We start from the raw sequence: 15,438 nt of genomic DNA on the forward strand, positions 1-15,438 counted from the left end.
ACGTAAGGTTTATTTCTAAATTTCTTTTGTACGCAACCAAAAATACTAATTACGCTGACCACTTGATACCGTTTATAATGTTTTTTAATTTAGTAATCAACGTAGGTATGTAATTTGGCTAAAAATGTCAAAATGACAGTTCATGAATTTAATTTTTGATTTCATTATTCAGAACAGGAAAACGTTAAACGGTATCAAGGAGTCAGCGTCATCAGTATTTTTGGTTGCATACAAAATAAATTCAGAATAAACCTTATGTGACTTGCCCTGTACATATACTGATTCATGTCAAAATATGAAGCCCCTACGCGGATATGTCATAAAACTTCGAAATATGTATGCCAAACAGAATTTTGCCTTTTTAAATTTCAAATGTAGCATAACACGTATTTACGGGCATATTTTGTTGAAAATAAAATATTCAAATAAAGATGTATTAACACTTTTGTCGTGCCCAAAGACGGTGGACTGATATTGCCTTATCAAGCTTTAGATTTGTTCAAATTCCTAAGTAAATAGGCAAGTCTATCTAATTGTGAATACAGAGTTCAAAACTATTTTTTTTTGCTTCTGATGACAGAACACCGTTGGTGCCATCATGCAAATCAGAAAAGAAATATTGCTCGGTTTCCACATGCAAAGATTATTGGCACCAGGAACGTGCTAGTCTAATGGTACCAATCTTACTGGTACCAGTTTTTGTTTCCACAGTTTCAGTCAGTTTTTAACATGGCGTCAACTGCTGTCGCGGTGATATTATTATTATTATCAAACAATATTACGGTCAAACCACCAAACAGTCATTAAGAATCAACATTACTATTCCAACCCATACCAAGCAACTATAGCATGCTATTGCAGGTCTCTAATGAGAGGGTTGAAATAGCACCTCTTAATAGCATTGATGCCACAACAAAATATGTCCACCATACCCTCAATGTTCTGATAATTGATCATCATCCGGACGGCCGGCGACGAGAGTCCAGTATTTGTACGTGTTTTGGACGATTTATTTGAACGGGAAAACCACTGAGTGCTCAGCACGTCTCGACAGTAGTGATCACATTCCGCGTGGTCCCAAAAGAACATCATTAGGATAGCCTCTGGGTTAACATAATGTATCCCGTTCTTCAAGAATCTGCGCTGAACGCGCTCTAGAGAGGACATCGTAATGAAAATAAACTTTATCTTTAGAGATCCAGAGTACATATCTTAAAAAAATAAAGCGAAAGCTTAGATGCTGGATTCGTGAATGGATAAATGCACTTTCGATACTGTACAAAGTGGGCATTTTATGGAACTAAATATACTGCAAAATAATCAAATGTGCGCTTAAATATGCTTTTGCGATTTGTAAAGTCTCTACATTTTACGTGGACATAAACAAATATAGGTACCGTGAGCAGCAAAATTATGGAATAATAGTAGTTTATTTAACGAGTTCGTGTGTAATTTGGGCATGAGTGGGCCAGTTTAAAACTCGAGTGAAACGAGAGTTTTAAAGGTCCACGAGTGCCAAAAAAAGCCCAAATTACACAAGAACGAGTTGAATACAACGTTTTTTTGTTCGACGAGCCCCCCAAAGGCTCCAAATCGCTGAAAATATTTAAAATTAGCTTGACGTTTCGTCTTGACAAGTTGTCACATTTATCAAAATCCGTTCACATAGGAGAAAATTCTCAAATTCTAACAGTGTCGAACAAAAAATTATTTTTATTGTTACATTATTAATATTTCTTGTAATGAAACATTATTCGTTTTTTAATATACATATCTGATCCAAAAGTCTGTTGTAAAATTCCATTATAAAAAAATAGGTAAACTCGGTACAGGTTGCAAAGACACACTTGTCATTTGCAACAGCATTTTTATGGCATTAGTCATTTGCAATTACTTTAAAACTGTACTTACAGGGTGTCCCAAAAATGGTGCGCTACGGTGTAGAAGAGATTACCGTAAACGACAGAAAAATGTTAAAAAAATTCTATTGGACTTATTTTCTGATTTGGCGGTCTTTGAATGTGGCACTTAACAGGTCAATTATTTTGAAATATATGTATGAAATTGTCATGACAGCTACGTCTAATCGTACATATTATCACAAAGTACAAGATCACTCACTACCAATATCTAATCCTGCATAATAGAGAATTTAGAAGTTTTGGAAATCGAAAAAATTATTTTAAATCCTCTACGGTAACATTGTACCTATGTAACATGTATGAATTTATCTTTGTTTACATTGTATTATCGTTAATAATAATAATAAAAATAATTGATTTTTTTGTCGGAAACATTTTTTCCATGTTTTTTTCATGTACATTTAAGCATCCTCGATAAGGTAGTAAGTAGTTTGTACGCCATTTTTGGGACACCCTGTATATGGAAAATATTCAACCCAAACTATGATTTTCTGGTCCCTTTGTGCTTTTATTTGGTTCAGAAATATGAAAAAAATGCTGTTGCAAAGACACACTTGTCATTTGCAACAGCGCTTTTATGGCATTAGTCATTTGAAATTACTTTAAAACTGTACTTATATGGAAAATATTCAACCCAAACTATGATTTTCTGGTCCCTTTGTGTCTTTATTTGGTTCAGAAATATGAAAAAAATGCTGTTGCAAATGACAAATGGTTTTTTGCAACTTGAGTCAACTATACAATCAACAACTGGTCCTGATGGCATTCCGGCTTTTCTGCTGCCCAATTGTGCCGCTACACTTGCATTTCCTCTCTCAGTCATTTTTAACCTTGCACTAAAAACAAGTGACTTTCCTTCAACATGGAAAAATTCATATATAACCCCAGTTCATAAAAAGGGTGATAAGTATGACGTTAGTAACTACAGACCAATTTCACTTATCTGCAATTTTGCCAAAACATTTGAGTTCATTCTGCATGAGTATTTATTTACTAAAGTATGTAACCATTTATCCAACTGTCAACATGGTTTCTTTCTGAAACGCTCTACAATCTCGAATCTTTGCTGCTTTACCCAGTTTTCAGCTGAGTGTATTGATGAAAGAAAACAGGTTGATGTGATCTATACGGATTTCTCAAAAGCCTTTGACAGATTAGATCACAATATTCTTCTCTCTAAATTACACAGTTTTGGGTTTTCTGCTTCTTTGTTAACTTTTTTTAAGTCTTACCTAACTGGAAGGAAGCAGTATGTTTTCTATAAGGGATTCAAATCTAAAGAAATTATTCCAACTTCAGGTGTTCCTCAAGGATCTGTATTGGGACCCCTCTTTTTTTCGATTTTCATCAATGATATAGTCAATGGCTTATCATCTTTGGAACTGCTATTTGCTGACGATTTTAAGTTGTACCGTGAAATCTCTACCATTAGTGACTGTGTGCTTCTTCAAGATGACTTACTCAAACTCAGTCGATGGTGTCATGAAAATAAATTACATCTAAATCTGAACAAGTGTACTGTAATGTCGATTACACACAAAATCAACATCATTGAGTTTGAGTATAGAATTAATAACGTGAAATTAGCAAGAGTTCAATCGGTTGTTGATTTAGGTATTACGTTTGACAACAAATTGTCCTTTGTTCCACATATAAACGTTGTCGTTGCAAAAGCATTTCAGGCACTTGGCTTTATTATAAGGTGTTCCATGCACTTCAGAAATATTGACACATTAAAACTCTTATATTGTGCATATGTACGATCAAAACTTGAGTATGGCAGCATCATTTGGGATCCAAGTTATCAGAGATATGTGGATAAAGTCGAAACTATTCAGCGTCGTTTTCTCAAATTCTTAGCATTCAAGACTGATGGTGTCTATCCTGAGAGAGGTTATTCTCAACAGAACTTACTCAAAAGATTTGACTTTCTAGACCTTCAGACCAGGAGAAGAAATTTTTCAATGAATTTAAAAAAAAAATTGATCAAATACAAAATTGACTGTCCTGACTTGCTGAGTCAGATTTCTCTTCATGTGCCTAACAAAGGAACTCGCCAGTCGAGAACTTTTTACATATCCACACCCAGAACGAATGTTTTGAAGTTTTCACCTTTACATCAAATGTGCACTTATTATAATGAGTCACAAGACAATGATATTTTCAAGTGATTGCTGAACGCCGTAAAGTTTCCTGCCCCGTAATTGGATTCGTCTGTCGGGCAGTGTATAATAATAATAATAATAATAATAATAATATACAGGTGGTCCCGATATAACCTACCAAAAAAATTCTGGGTCATTAGAAGGATCTAACAAGTCCAAAAAACCCCTTTTCGTTAGGTCCAAAATAATTGGGATAAATTAACCCCTATCCACACCCATTCGACGCTGCTGACCACAAAAATACGTACCTACTCAGGAATTAATTGTTGGTGTTTGTAAGGATGACAGTATCTAAGCAGTATCAAATCTGACAAACTAAATCAAATTAATGACATTTATTGAAAACGCTGTACACTGTATGCGTTAATTCACCAGCTTATTTATAATCTATTCCATCTTTAAAAAAACGATAGGTTGCCATGCTTTAATTTTGTTAAATTGGCAGTACTGAGGAAAGTAGTAGTTATATTTCATTTCATTTTGGTTGTAAATCTTTTGTAACTAAATTTGAAGTGCTATGTTGCAAGATGATTCTAAAACAAAAAGTAAATAAAGTTATCAATAAATATCATTTTGACGTTTTTCCAATTTATTTTAAATTAGACAACACAAAGTAATAATTTAAAGGGTTTACTACAAGTGCATAATGCCAAAAGTTGTGTTTGTCGAGTGTTGAAGGGCTAGACACATTTTAAACGAGGTAGGGCCGATCTAAGTAATGATGCTATTATTAATAGATTGATGGATATCTTCAATGTGAGAACAATGAATTTGTATTTGATGAAATCCCGAACTGTATAATTAATTTATAGGTGGGAAGATCTGTTATATATTGCATAATTACAAAAAAAAGGTCTGGAGGATACTAGAACAACAAAAAAAGGAAAATCAGAAAAGTGGAACCATTTTTTAAAAGAGATCTGAACGAAATTATTCGTGGGCTAAACATTAGATGATTCGGAATCTAATGATGAAGATAATTCTGAAGATGAAATAATGGAGGAGGTTAAAGTGTAGATGTCTTTTAAAAAAAGTGATTCCATTTTGGAGAACTTATCCGTTTTCTGCTTGTTAAACTAAAGCAAGCGTTCTTGAAACTCATTCAACGACTAAAGCCTCCACCAGATGTTTACATTTTGATTTGTCTTTTTTTTTAAGTTGCTATTTTTAATAAAAAATGCTGGGTTCTCTATTAATTTCTTGTAATACAGTTTCAATCGATTCGCAAAAAAGCGTGGCAACACTGTGCCTTCAAAATTTTCAGAATTCCTAACCAAACTTTCAATCGACTCTTCAACGCCTACTATGAGATGAAATTTAAAAAAACACCCGATTCTATGGAATAGCATGAGTTCCGATGTTTGTGGTGACTGTGATGACTGATGAGTGATGACGCATATTTTTGACATAGAGAACAAATGTCTATTATTTGTTTGATTTCGTTGCGAATGGTCGGCCAAAACACAGACTCCTCAGCTATAGAGCATTCATTTTAAATGTTGGGTTTTGTAATAAAACTTGCCTGCTTTGACACTTGTCCGAAACTCAGTGAATCTAAAACTGTGTTCAATACCTATATTCGGGTCCAAAATTAAAGAATGGTGGAATCGAGATCAACTTTTAGAAGACCAAGTGGAACCATTAATATTTGTTGCCAATACTGGTGAATCATCAAGTGAATTTGATTCAGATGACGATTAATTTTTTATTTGTTTACGTATTTTATTATTTATTTCTTACTTACATTAAAATATACATGTAATGGATACTTTACTAATTACTCTTATTTCTTTATTTAGTAATCTTATTTGTCAAATACATTATTTAAAATCAACAATCTCTTTACATTTTTTGGTCACTGATCACAAAATATGTTTTAATCCTCTACGGTTTTAATTTTTTTTTACTTGTGGATATTTTAATTTAACGTCTCTTTCTTTTGCTCGTCGATAAGATGGTGAAAGTATAACGACGTGGTCCCAGTTTTATATGAACAGAGGGATTCCTACTTTGCGTTACAATGAAAATTTTCCGCTTTCGTAATTTATGGTGTTTTGAGTTTACAACTTTACGCAACATTTAAATGAATGCCCTATAGCATCGTTTAGTGGAAATTTTTTGTTGTAACAAAATTATTTTTCATGTTCGTTTCCTGAGAAAATAACCGGGAAAGTGGTAGATTCTATGATCAAAAATAAGCATAAAACTGTTAATACATATGAGGTCAAAAATTATTAAGTAGTTTGGGAGATAATCGACTAAAAAATTCTACCAGCAACAAAAGGAATCGGGGGGAATTTTTTGATGAAACGTACAAAAATAAAAAGGAGCTATGTACAATTTACAAAAGTTGTCAAAATTTCGCCCCCCTGTTCAATGCATAGATAACCCCCTAAAATCCAAGGAATTCAAATCGTAATTGTTTTTACGTTTTTGTTGATTATCTCACAAACTAAGCGTTTTTGACCCCATATGTATTAAGAGTTTTTTATGCTTATTTTTGGTTGTAGAATCTGCCCTGAAAGTTTGTCGGTCGGTATAATTAAATATATAGGCGTCCCTAAAAAAAAAAGACGAGCCCACAACTCCCTTATTTATCTGTGGATTTTAATTATTTATACACCAAATTTAATGGTTATGAATAGGCTACATAAGGACCTAATAAATTCACGTATAGCACTAAGCGCTTCAAGGCTAAATTGTCAAAATATTTTTTTTTCAAATAGGAACACAGACTTTTTTGTAGTAATTCGGATAGAGATTTTTTTCTGTTTTCTCATCATTAGAATACATTTTAATCGTCGTATTTTAACTTTTTCGTAAATGTCAGCTGTGACAAATAAAATTACCGCTTCGGGCTTCGTGAAAGTACGTCACTGTATTATCGGAAGCGGTCGCTCTGTACGGTGGGATATTGCTAGCACGTTTTTGTGCGGTGGTTCGGTGCAGAAATTCTACTGTTTAGTTGTTTAGTACTGTTTTGCATTGGTAGAGCATAGGATCATCCAAAGCAGCTTGATATGGAGCCAGCACTTTGGCATCACGTAAAATATTGTGCAAAATACAAGCACATGTAATTAACTTATCAATTGTTTCGGGAGCAACAACAATAGGTTGAAAGAAAATGCGAAAATATCGTAGAGGGAAAAATATGCACATACGAGATGTAAGATGCCGAAGCTGTTTTCAGTTGTACGCCTTCCACGAGATAGACGATAATTGTACACAGCTTTAGAAATTAGACTGATCATTCATAGATTGTAACTGGACAGCGGCCGTTACTCGTTCTCGTCGTTACTTTACAATAAAGTTCGCTGTTAAAGCGGCCGCTATTTTACGGTACCTACCGCTTTGTAGGAAACCGAAGTTTAAGCGTTTCAAATGTATTGTGGTGGGTTGCATTTTCAATTCCGCCGGGCTCATTATCACTCGTGAAATAGCCTGTATAAAACTTCGAAATATGTAGCATAAAATCAATCTTTTTTAATTTAAAAAGTCACGTAGGTAACAAGAAACCATATTGGGTCATTGTTCACTTTAGCTACTTCTGGAATTTTCCCATTTTTTTTGGCTAGACAGCCTCAGGGCGTCCTCCTACATATCGTTGTCCACCACTCAAACCTTGTGCAAATGAATTTTCCTTGCCCTTTAGTTATACTAAGACATTAGCACGACTTTGAAACACAACAAGAGAAAAAAAGGCATTTGCACAAGGTTTGAATGGTGGGAAACGATCTAAGAGAACGCCCTGAGGCTGTCTAGCCAGAAAAAACGCGAAAATTCCAGAAGTAGCTAAAGTGAACAATTACCCCATATTGTTTTCCAACCGACTGATTTAAAAAATAGTTCCATTTGGCGCGATTCTAGTTTAAAATTTACCTGGCACCAATATTTTTTGTACGTCGAAACTCGCCTTAAAACATTCATAACTGGAAACTTTCAAGTTTTTTTTTATATACCGTGAGTTTTTTTATTTTACTGAACATGGGATTCATGGTCTGTAAGTTTGGTTGCCTATTTCAAATGAATTGACTTGTCCATTTTAGAACTGAATATAGCCATTTTACATTGCATTTTATGTTCAGCGAAATAAAAAATGCAGTGTATGAACCCGTTACATTTCATATTTTTAAATCATGAATACGTACAATAAGGGACATGGAATCCTGGGCAGTCTGTTATTGTCATTTCAAAAAGTGTCAATGTAAATGCACCTTTACCGTCATTATAATTGATATTTTTAAAAAAACTGTCAACTTGGTTATGAGTAGCTAAGGTATGGTTTAGAAATTTTGTCAACTGAATGACACGTGTCTCCAATAGTATCATTTGATAAAATTATACATACTAACATAACGTTATTATGCTCCGTTTGTTATAAAATAATTTATTAGTGGCATTAAAAAACTACATTTTAACATTCATTGTTCTGGAATTCAGACTTTATGAATAAAAATACGGGGTCATAAATGATTGTACAGTTGCGGAATTAAAATTTCGGGCAGTATTTTTCAGCCACTTCAACAAAATCTCTGTAAAGCAGTAAAGCACCTTCTACTGTCATCATGACTGACATTTAAAAATTAAACTTTTCTGTGTCAGTCACCCAATCAATTTTAAATTTTGAGATTTCAGTTAGTTACAGTGAGTGTAATTAAATCATCGCTTTGATATGTTGCCTACCCGTTATTATGCCACAAATGACAATTTTTGAATGCCAAAAAGACAAAAACATGCCAAGAGTAAAAAATAAGGTTATTAACGTAAAGGTTCTTTTAGAGTTTATATCATGACATTGGCAATAGTGCCCGAAATTATAATTCCGCAACTGTACCATCGTAGGTGGCTGTGCGCTATGCTTTAGGTGCGCCGCTACGCCCACTAGTTTAACAAACATTTATAATGACCCTGTATAATTCAATATTTTATATCTTTGGCATTACCTTTTCTACTTTTAAAAAGTCACCGGAAATTTGAATAAATAAAATGTTTTTGTTGTTTAATTTTTACTGACTCAGTGAAATTATTCCGAAACATGTGGAAATAAGTGGCATTATTTAGGCGAGTAAAAAAAAACAATTGTAACAAAGTAAGAATTTTTTAATAAATTTACATTTTTATAAATTTGATGTATAATTACTACTATCAAAAGATACTCACGTTTTATGTGTGGAAGATTTTTCAGGCTTATACATTTTTTAATAACTCATCTATATATTTTAACAAATTATTTTTTACTCAAGATGAGAACTCTTACATAATAATTAATATATTTACATTGCATTCATTTTAAATATTATTTGCGTGTGCAGGTATAAATAAGATTATTTAAATTAATAATTGAGTATGATAATAAAGCTGTTCTAACAACTGGTTTGTTTTAAAATGACTATAATAACAATTATTTTATACTGTGCTTTTTATAAGTAATAACAGTTATTGATTTCAAAATAAGTTAACATCAAATTAAAGGGTTTTAATCAAGGTGTCATTTTGTTAAAATTAAAAGGTACTTGTTCATGAAATACTTTTGTCATTTAATAAGCTTGGTAAAATTCTCACATTCCTTTTGACACTTCTGACAATTCATTGTAGACCTCCTAACAACATAAAATCATTAATAATTCAAATTTGTTTGTTGTATACTTACTGGATTATCTTCATCAGATTGTCACACTCCAACGTTTTTGAATGCAAGGAATCTTGCAGTGAATCTATTACAGAGTCTTTTTCTCTTAGCTGCGTTTTCAATTCATTGATAGTTTCTTCCAAAGCTTCAAACATTGCCTAAACCAAAACACACTGTCAACACACAAGAACAAATACAACGAACACTTACTCTTGATTCTTCATTACTTTCTGAATAAATTGGAGGTTCATTCAGACAAAAAAAATCTTGTATTTCTTGCGACGTTATCAAAGAGGGTTCAGCAAGTATTGCATTGACAAACGTCTGCAAACCACTCACTCTCTCTTCAAGGAATATAGGATCGAAATTATTTTTCAACCACCTCTTTCGTGGCAACAGCTGCACAACTTGTGGGTGCGAGTTCCTCACCCTGTTACAGAGCCTGACAAAATCGGTGTAGCGCCGAAACACGTACCAACAATCCCCAGTCACCTTATTCTCAATCCTCAATTTGTACACCTGAAAGTTGTCATCATTACAATTGCTTAAATCAAGACAAATCTCATTACAGTAAATCGTGCCCTTTCCTCCATTATCTCATAACCCACAATGGGTATCTGGATGTTGCTGATGTCAAGTTCACCATTACATGAAAAGAAGTTGGCATTTTCTTCTGGAATTGAGTTCTGTTGAACTAATGTTGAATTGGAATCGTTTGAAGTTGTGGAATACTGAAAACTGCGGTATCTAAAAGATCTTGGGTGTTATCGACACTTAAAAAACTAGTCTGATTACCTTAGAGGTTCTGACAAGTAATCCTCTGAGTCTGTCGTGATAGCTTCTTCTGCAGTTTCACATTCCGAGATTTCATTGTTATTGGTTTTAAGGGGATGGACGATTTCTTGTACTTTCAGTTTACTAACACTTTCGGTGATGTCAGAATTGCACTTATCCATTGTTCTAACAAATTATCAAAAAATTTTAATACATAACCTCAAAAATATTTTGCACTTATAGGTCACAGGTAATTATTGCCACTGGTTTGCGATCTTTACAAATTAAGCACCTAACTGTATACGGTGAAGTCATTCATCATGAAACAATTCAAATGGAAAATTAATTAAGTATGTAGAACACAGACACATTTAATGAGGAAAACAGACATGACGTTTGAAGTTTAATAACACGATAACACTTAACCTTAAAACGTCAGCTGATTTTTGCAAGTACGTGGGAGGTAGAATAACTTCCAAATTATAGACCTTGATAAGTAAGGAATTTGCTAATTTTATACTTGACTCACGTGCACAGATAATTATGCACTTTAATGATCAATGAGGAATGATTAAAAAGATATACAGGGTGATACAAAGAATGGTATGTTTTAAACTGTTACAAAAACAAATAATCACAATTTAAACAGAACAATTTATTTTGTTGATGTAAAAAATAAAAAAGCATATTACAGTGACCACAATAATTTAAACTTTTACTGAAAAATTTCACCTGTGCATTATTTTGTTTTTTGATGATTCCTGAATTGTTCCGATATACTCAGTTGTAAGGCTTGCAATGTATTGGACTGAACACAACTCCGTATTTTTTCAAAAAATCGCAAATAATGATAAACATTGTGTCTGAAATAAAAGAATTAATCCCTCCAACTAATTCAGGGCGACTTACATCATCACTAAGATTGGTCCCAACAGCTCGTGGACTGACAACAAATGATGGATGTATGCTCTGGAATATTTGGTGCACGACAGACAATCACATCCAATTAGAATGGGTTGGAAATCATCCACATACCTAAATTATACATTGTTTTTTTTTCTTTTAATTTACAAAATCGATTCTCACTTGGCATCTCTGAGATTGATTTCGTAGGTGTTTGTTTGGTCGGTTGTCTCGATGGCAAAAGTCATCGCGGCTGATCTCTCTGTCAGTATGTGACAGTATGAAGTGTCGAACAGGTCAATCCCCAGCTCCACCAAATTGATTACGTTGACAGGGTTCCAGCATCCCTGCACCACACGGAGTTTTTCGACAGGTAACTTGTTCTGCAGACAGTTTTGATAAAATCGATTTAATAACTGACAGTCAAGGATGTTACCAAAATGCATCGTATTATAGGCTCTATTTCATTAAACTCTAAAAATTCGGCCTCTGGGCCGTTATTGTGAAGACCATCTAACAAAAATCCATCTACATCTTTCACATCTTCAAACATAGTGTTGATGTACTTTTCTCGAGCTATTTGCTTGTAGCCTCCAACTATGGGCGCTATCACAAATGAGTGTTTCAGCACGTCTGATTTTCTGTGTCTTTCTAAGCAGTCCTTGTAAAAATTGGTGGTGTTGCTGACTGATTTTGAAACACGTTTCTCGGAACTACTGATATTTGTGTCTCCATCAGACAGCAGGAAGTACATGTCAGGTTTGAACGATTCCACAACATCCATGTAGCTTTTGGCGTCGTAATACACTTTACCGTTTTTGGTCCATATGGGGACTTTCAGCGAGGAGTGGTGGCCCTGTTTTGTTATATTGCAAGGATCTTGCAATGTCAAACATGACAAACTGTCTTTGCTCCCTGTAATTTAACTCTCAAAGAAGATATTTACTGTGACAAGTTGCGTACCAATAAAACTGGATATTGTCCCTTCATAATACTGCATGGCCTCTTTAAATGTGTGCATCCCCGCTAAGGGGATTTGCAATACTTGGGGCTTTCTACTGACAAGCCTGAAGACTTCGTGGGTGATGTGTGGAATTTGTCCGCCCTGTTTCAATCACATCTGATTTAAGTATGTAATCATATCTGACACGATTTTGTACCTGCGTGTGTAGCATTACTGCAGGAGTCTTTATAGAAACTAAAGGTTTGGCTTCAATCTCTGTTAGAGTTCCCAAACGCTGTGTACATTTCGAAACAGGTTCAACGTAAAATTTCATTTTTAATTTATAATAAAAGCAGTGTCGGAAAAGTTATTAAAAACTGTTTAGAAGACTAAAATCACTTTCAGTATTATTTTGTGACAAATAAAATAAACATGACATTTGAAATTCCGAAAAAAAAGAACACATGCGAATCTAACCTAAGTGTTATAACAACAAAACATTTGAAAACTTGCAGAACAACGAATTCAGTTAATGCTCAACCAATTCAACAAATTAATTTAAATTTAATATCTGCAATGATTAATAATCACTTTATGTTTTAATTTAAAAAATTAAATAGAAAATTTTAAAACTCCTTTGCCCGGATGAAACAATTTTGGTAGATTTTCGATTTTTCGTTGTTTGGCACACTATGTATTTATGTTGGTATTATTTAACTAATGTTTTTGTTTTGCTGTCAGATGTCAGAATCCGATCCGTGGTTGTTAGCTGTGAAATTGTAAAAGACGAATTTGTGCTGTTTTATTTACGTTCTAGGTTTTACCGATATATTCAAACGGAGTAAAATGGTATACATTCATTTTCCTGCAAATTTTACTGAAGAAGAATTGATGCTTCAAGCAAAATATCAAAAATTGAAAAAGAAGGTAATAATAATTTTATGTTGCTTAATGCAGTAAGAAAATGTTTTTTCTGATGTTTGCGATTATGTATGTGATCTGTATGTGCATGTGCATTATAGACCAGTCTAAATGTATTCCCAAAGAATTTACTGATTCTTAATGTTAACGATTAACAATTGAGGGTATTGTTTTCAGAGAAAACAAATGTATTTTTGCTTTAAAATTATTTAATATAAAATTCTGTTTAGCAAGTCAGTCTGAAAGTATTTCTTTTATTTCATTTAACGTGTTCGTTAGATTCGCTAAGTCACTGTCAAAGTGTCAAATTTAAACAAAAATTGTACCATCAGCATGTAGCCAATTTCTCCATCAGTTATCTCATTTTCAATGTCATGCAAAAGGAAAATAGTAGGACCCAAAACAGAGCCTGGCAGAACCCTGTAATTTATCTGAAGATAATCAGAGCTTTTACCGTATATACTAACTAATCAATCGAGTAAGAGATAAATTATTAAATTTTGTGATGTTCTATCCATATCATGAGCCACAAGATTAGGTTTGTGAATGCCCAATAATAAGCAGTCAAAAGTCTTGGAGATATCACAAAAAAGAGCTTCGGGGTAACCCCTTTTTTCAAGGACATTATTAATTTTGAAGACTGCAACAGTTGTAGATGTAGATTTATTGTTTTTGAAACAGAATTGCAAAGATGTGTAGAGATTAGTTACTTCAAAGTATTGTACAAGTTGCCCACCGGGTGGAGGTGGGATAGTATAGAGGTTTAGGGATAAAAAGGAAACCTAGGCAACGCAAAATTGCGATTATTCCACCTTAATGGTGCTGAACTCTGATTGGTCAACTTCAGAATGTCTTTTCACCGTTATCATTTGAGATAGGACTTTTTTTCTTCAAAATACACGTTCATATATTCGCCCTAAGGCTCCCTTTTTTCTCTGGGGAGCCAGTTCTGAGACACCCTGTATATTATTATACTCATGTCACATCGTGAGGAAATTCCTTAACATTGACACAGAACATAAAACACAAAAAAGTCAAAATGTGGAGGCGAGACGCCGGTAATTATGTTGATAAGCACTGCACTATTACTTGATAGTATTATCCGTAATAGTGTATGTACTCCGGCAAAATTGCCGTGCCGCCGGGTGGAGGTGGGATAGTGAAAATATTTTATTATTGTATCATAATAAATGATGGCCAACTGCGATTTTGTTTTGTATAGAAAAAAGCTCTGCAAGCTTTAAAGGCCCCAAAGCCCGAACCAGAAAAGCCAATAACCCCCAAACGGCCGGCAGAGGCTCGAGATGCGAGAGAAGTTGCGAAGAAACTCATAAAATCTGGTGCGATTCCGGCCATTTCTAAACAACAGAAGCAGCCTGAACAAGGATTTAAACGGCCCAGAGGCTTGGAAAGGAAGTTGATTTCGGACAAAATTGTCAGCGGCTATCAACCATTTTCTGCAGTTCAAATGGACGATGGCCCCGACAATCCGGAGAACAAACCACCGAGAATCAAGAATTTGTACGATACTTTTGCAAATGCACGTGATAGAGAAGAGAGGGGACTCACCGAGAAGCAGCGCGAAAAACCAGATAAACCTCGACAAGGAAACACAATTTATGTGTCAGGATACAAAATTACAGAAGAGTTTTTGAAGAAGCACTTTTCCACTATCGGAAATATCGTGAATATTTCAATGGAAATTGAAAAAAAGTAAGTTTGTTTTTATGAAACAACAAATATTTTGGTTTTGTAATTGTGACATGTTGCAGTCGAGGTTTTGTTACTTTTGATAAAGTAGAAGCTGCGGAGCGTGCAATAGCAGAGGTAAGCTGGTATTGGAGACATTTTTTTGGAATGGGTTAAAGTATTTCTTAATAATTAGATGGACGGGAGTATGGTATCTGGTATTCAGTTGAAAGTGACTTTAGCAAGACGGCAACCTCAAATCGAACCTATTAATGATGCTTCCTCGTCGGCAGCCTGGGCAACTTTAGCGTCAAGTCATTCCCAGAAAGGAAATCATAGGGATAAGAGGAATTTGGTGTCGTACGATGATATATTTGACTAATTATTATGTGAGGTAATAATTATTTATTAAGAAAAGAGTTTTATAACATTGTAAAATGTTACAACCGTTATTAATATAGTGAAAAGAAAATTGAGTAGGAGCATTGAATT

General features: G+C 34.1%; 3 protein-coding genes across 6 annotated transcripts; 1 reads left to right on the forward strand and 2 right to left on the reverse strand.

Moving 5' to 3' along the window:
• Positions 1-9,166: 9,166 nt before the first annotated feature.
• Snx16 (sorting nexin 16) lies at positions 9,167-10,964 on the reverse strand. Of its 2 annotated transcripts, none has more exons than XM_069051737.1 (5): positions 10,512-10,964; positions 10,286-10,454; positions 9,927-10,235; positions 9,738-9,874; positions 9,167-9,687 (listed from the first exon to the last, which is right to left on the reverse strand). In XM_069051737.1, exons 1-5 carry the CDS (start codon positions 10,670-10,672, stop codon positions 9,621-9,623), a joined length of 843 nt encoding a protein of 280 aa, XP_068907838.1. In that variant the 5' UTR covers positions 10,673-10,964; the 3' UTR covers positions 9,167-9,620. The 2 variants fall into 2 exon arrangements, with proteins under 2 accessions (XP_068907838.1, XP_068907833.1); XM_069051732.1 differs by having other exon boundaries at positions 10,286-10,463; positions 10,512-10,936.
• A 160-nt stretch (positions 10,965-11,124) lies between these two features.
• LOC138133766 (queuine tRNA-ribosyltransferase accessory subunit 2) lies at positions 11,125-12,689 on the reverse strand. Its single transcript, XM_069051725.1, has 6 exons — positions 12,554-12,689; positions 12,357-12,498; positions 11,830-12,308; positions 11,577-11,776; positions 11,400-11,525; positions 11,125-11,353 (listed from the first exon to the last, which is right to left on the reverse strand). The coding sequence occupies exons 1-6, from the start codon at positions 12,668-12,670 to the stop codon at positions 11,230-11,232; spliced, it is 1,188 nt and encodes a 395-aa protein (XP_068907826.1). The 5' UTR covers positions 12,671-12,689; the 3' UTR covers positions 11,125-11,229.
• Positions 12,690-12,962: 273 nt separating this feature from the next.
• On the forward strand, positions 12,963-15,422 carry Nelf-E (negative elongation factor E). Of its 3 annotated transcripts, none has more exons than XM_069051758.1 (5): positions 12,963-13,094; positions 13,154-13,263; positions 14,480-14,970; positions 15,030-15,084; positions 15,143-15,422. In XM_069051758.1, the coding sequence occupies exons 2-5, from the start codon at positions 13,183-13,185 to the stop codon at positions 15,326-15,328; spliced, it is 813 nt and encodes a 270-aa protein (XP_068907859.1). In that variant the 5' UTR covers positions 12,963-13,094; positions 13,154-13,182; the 3' UTR covers positions 15,329-15,422. The 3 variants fall into 3 exon arrangements, with proteins under 3 accessions (XP_068907859.1, XP_068907865.1, XP_068907851.1); XM_069051764.1 differs by having other exon boundaries at positions 13,060-13,097; XM_069051750.1 differs by having other exon boundaries at positions 13,068-13,100.
• Positions 15,423-15,438: the final 16 nt, after the last annotated feature.

The sequence above is a fragment of the Tenebrio molitor genome, chromosome 1 (assembly GCF_963966145.1).
Source record: "Tenebrio molitor chromosome 1, icTenMoli1.1, whole genome shotgun sequence".
NCBI lineage: Eukaryota > Metazoa > Arthropoda > Insecta > Coleoptera > Tenebrionidae > Tenebrio > Tenebrio molitor.

Excerpts from the sequence above, each read along its gene's own strand:
- LOC138133766 (XM_069051725.1), bottom strand. The coding sequence starts at position 12,670 with ATGAAATTTTACGTTGAACCTGTTTCGAAATGTACACAGCGTTTGGGA. Across the intron at positions 12,499-12,553 it reads CAGTAATGCTACACACGCAG|GGCGGACAAATTCCACACAT; the intron begins GTACAAAATCGT and ends TGATTGAAACAG. Across the intron at positions 12,309-12,356 it reads GACAATATCCAGTTTTATTG|GGAGCAAAGACAGTTTGTCA; the intron begins GTACGCAACTTG and ends GTTAAATTACAG.
- Nelf-E (XM_069051758.1), top strand. The coding sequence starts at position 13,183 with ATGGTATACATTCATTTTCCTGCAAATTTTACTGAAGAAGAATTGATG. Across the intron at positions 14,971-15,029 it reads TCAATGGAAATTGAAAAAAA|TCGAGGTTTTGTTACTTTTG; the intron begins GTAAGTTTGTTT and ends GACATGTTGCAG. Across the intron at positions 15,085-15,142 it reads CGGAGCGTGCAATAGCAGAG|ATGGACGGGAGTATGGTATC; the intron begins GTAAGCTGGTAT and ends CTTAATAATTAG.
- Snx16 (XM_069051732.1), bottom strand. The coding sequence starts at position 10,672 with ATGGATAAGTGCAATTCTGACATCACCGAAAGTGTTAGTAAACTGAAA. Across the intron at positions 10,464-10,511 it reads TACTTGTCAGAACCTCTAAG|ATACCGCAGTTTTCAGTATT; the intron begins GTAATCAGACTA and ends AAGATCTTTTAG. Across the intron at positions 10,236-10,285 it reads AGGAAAGGGCACGATTTACT|GTGTACAAATTGAGGATTGA; the intron begins GTAATGAGATTT and ends GACAACTTTCAG.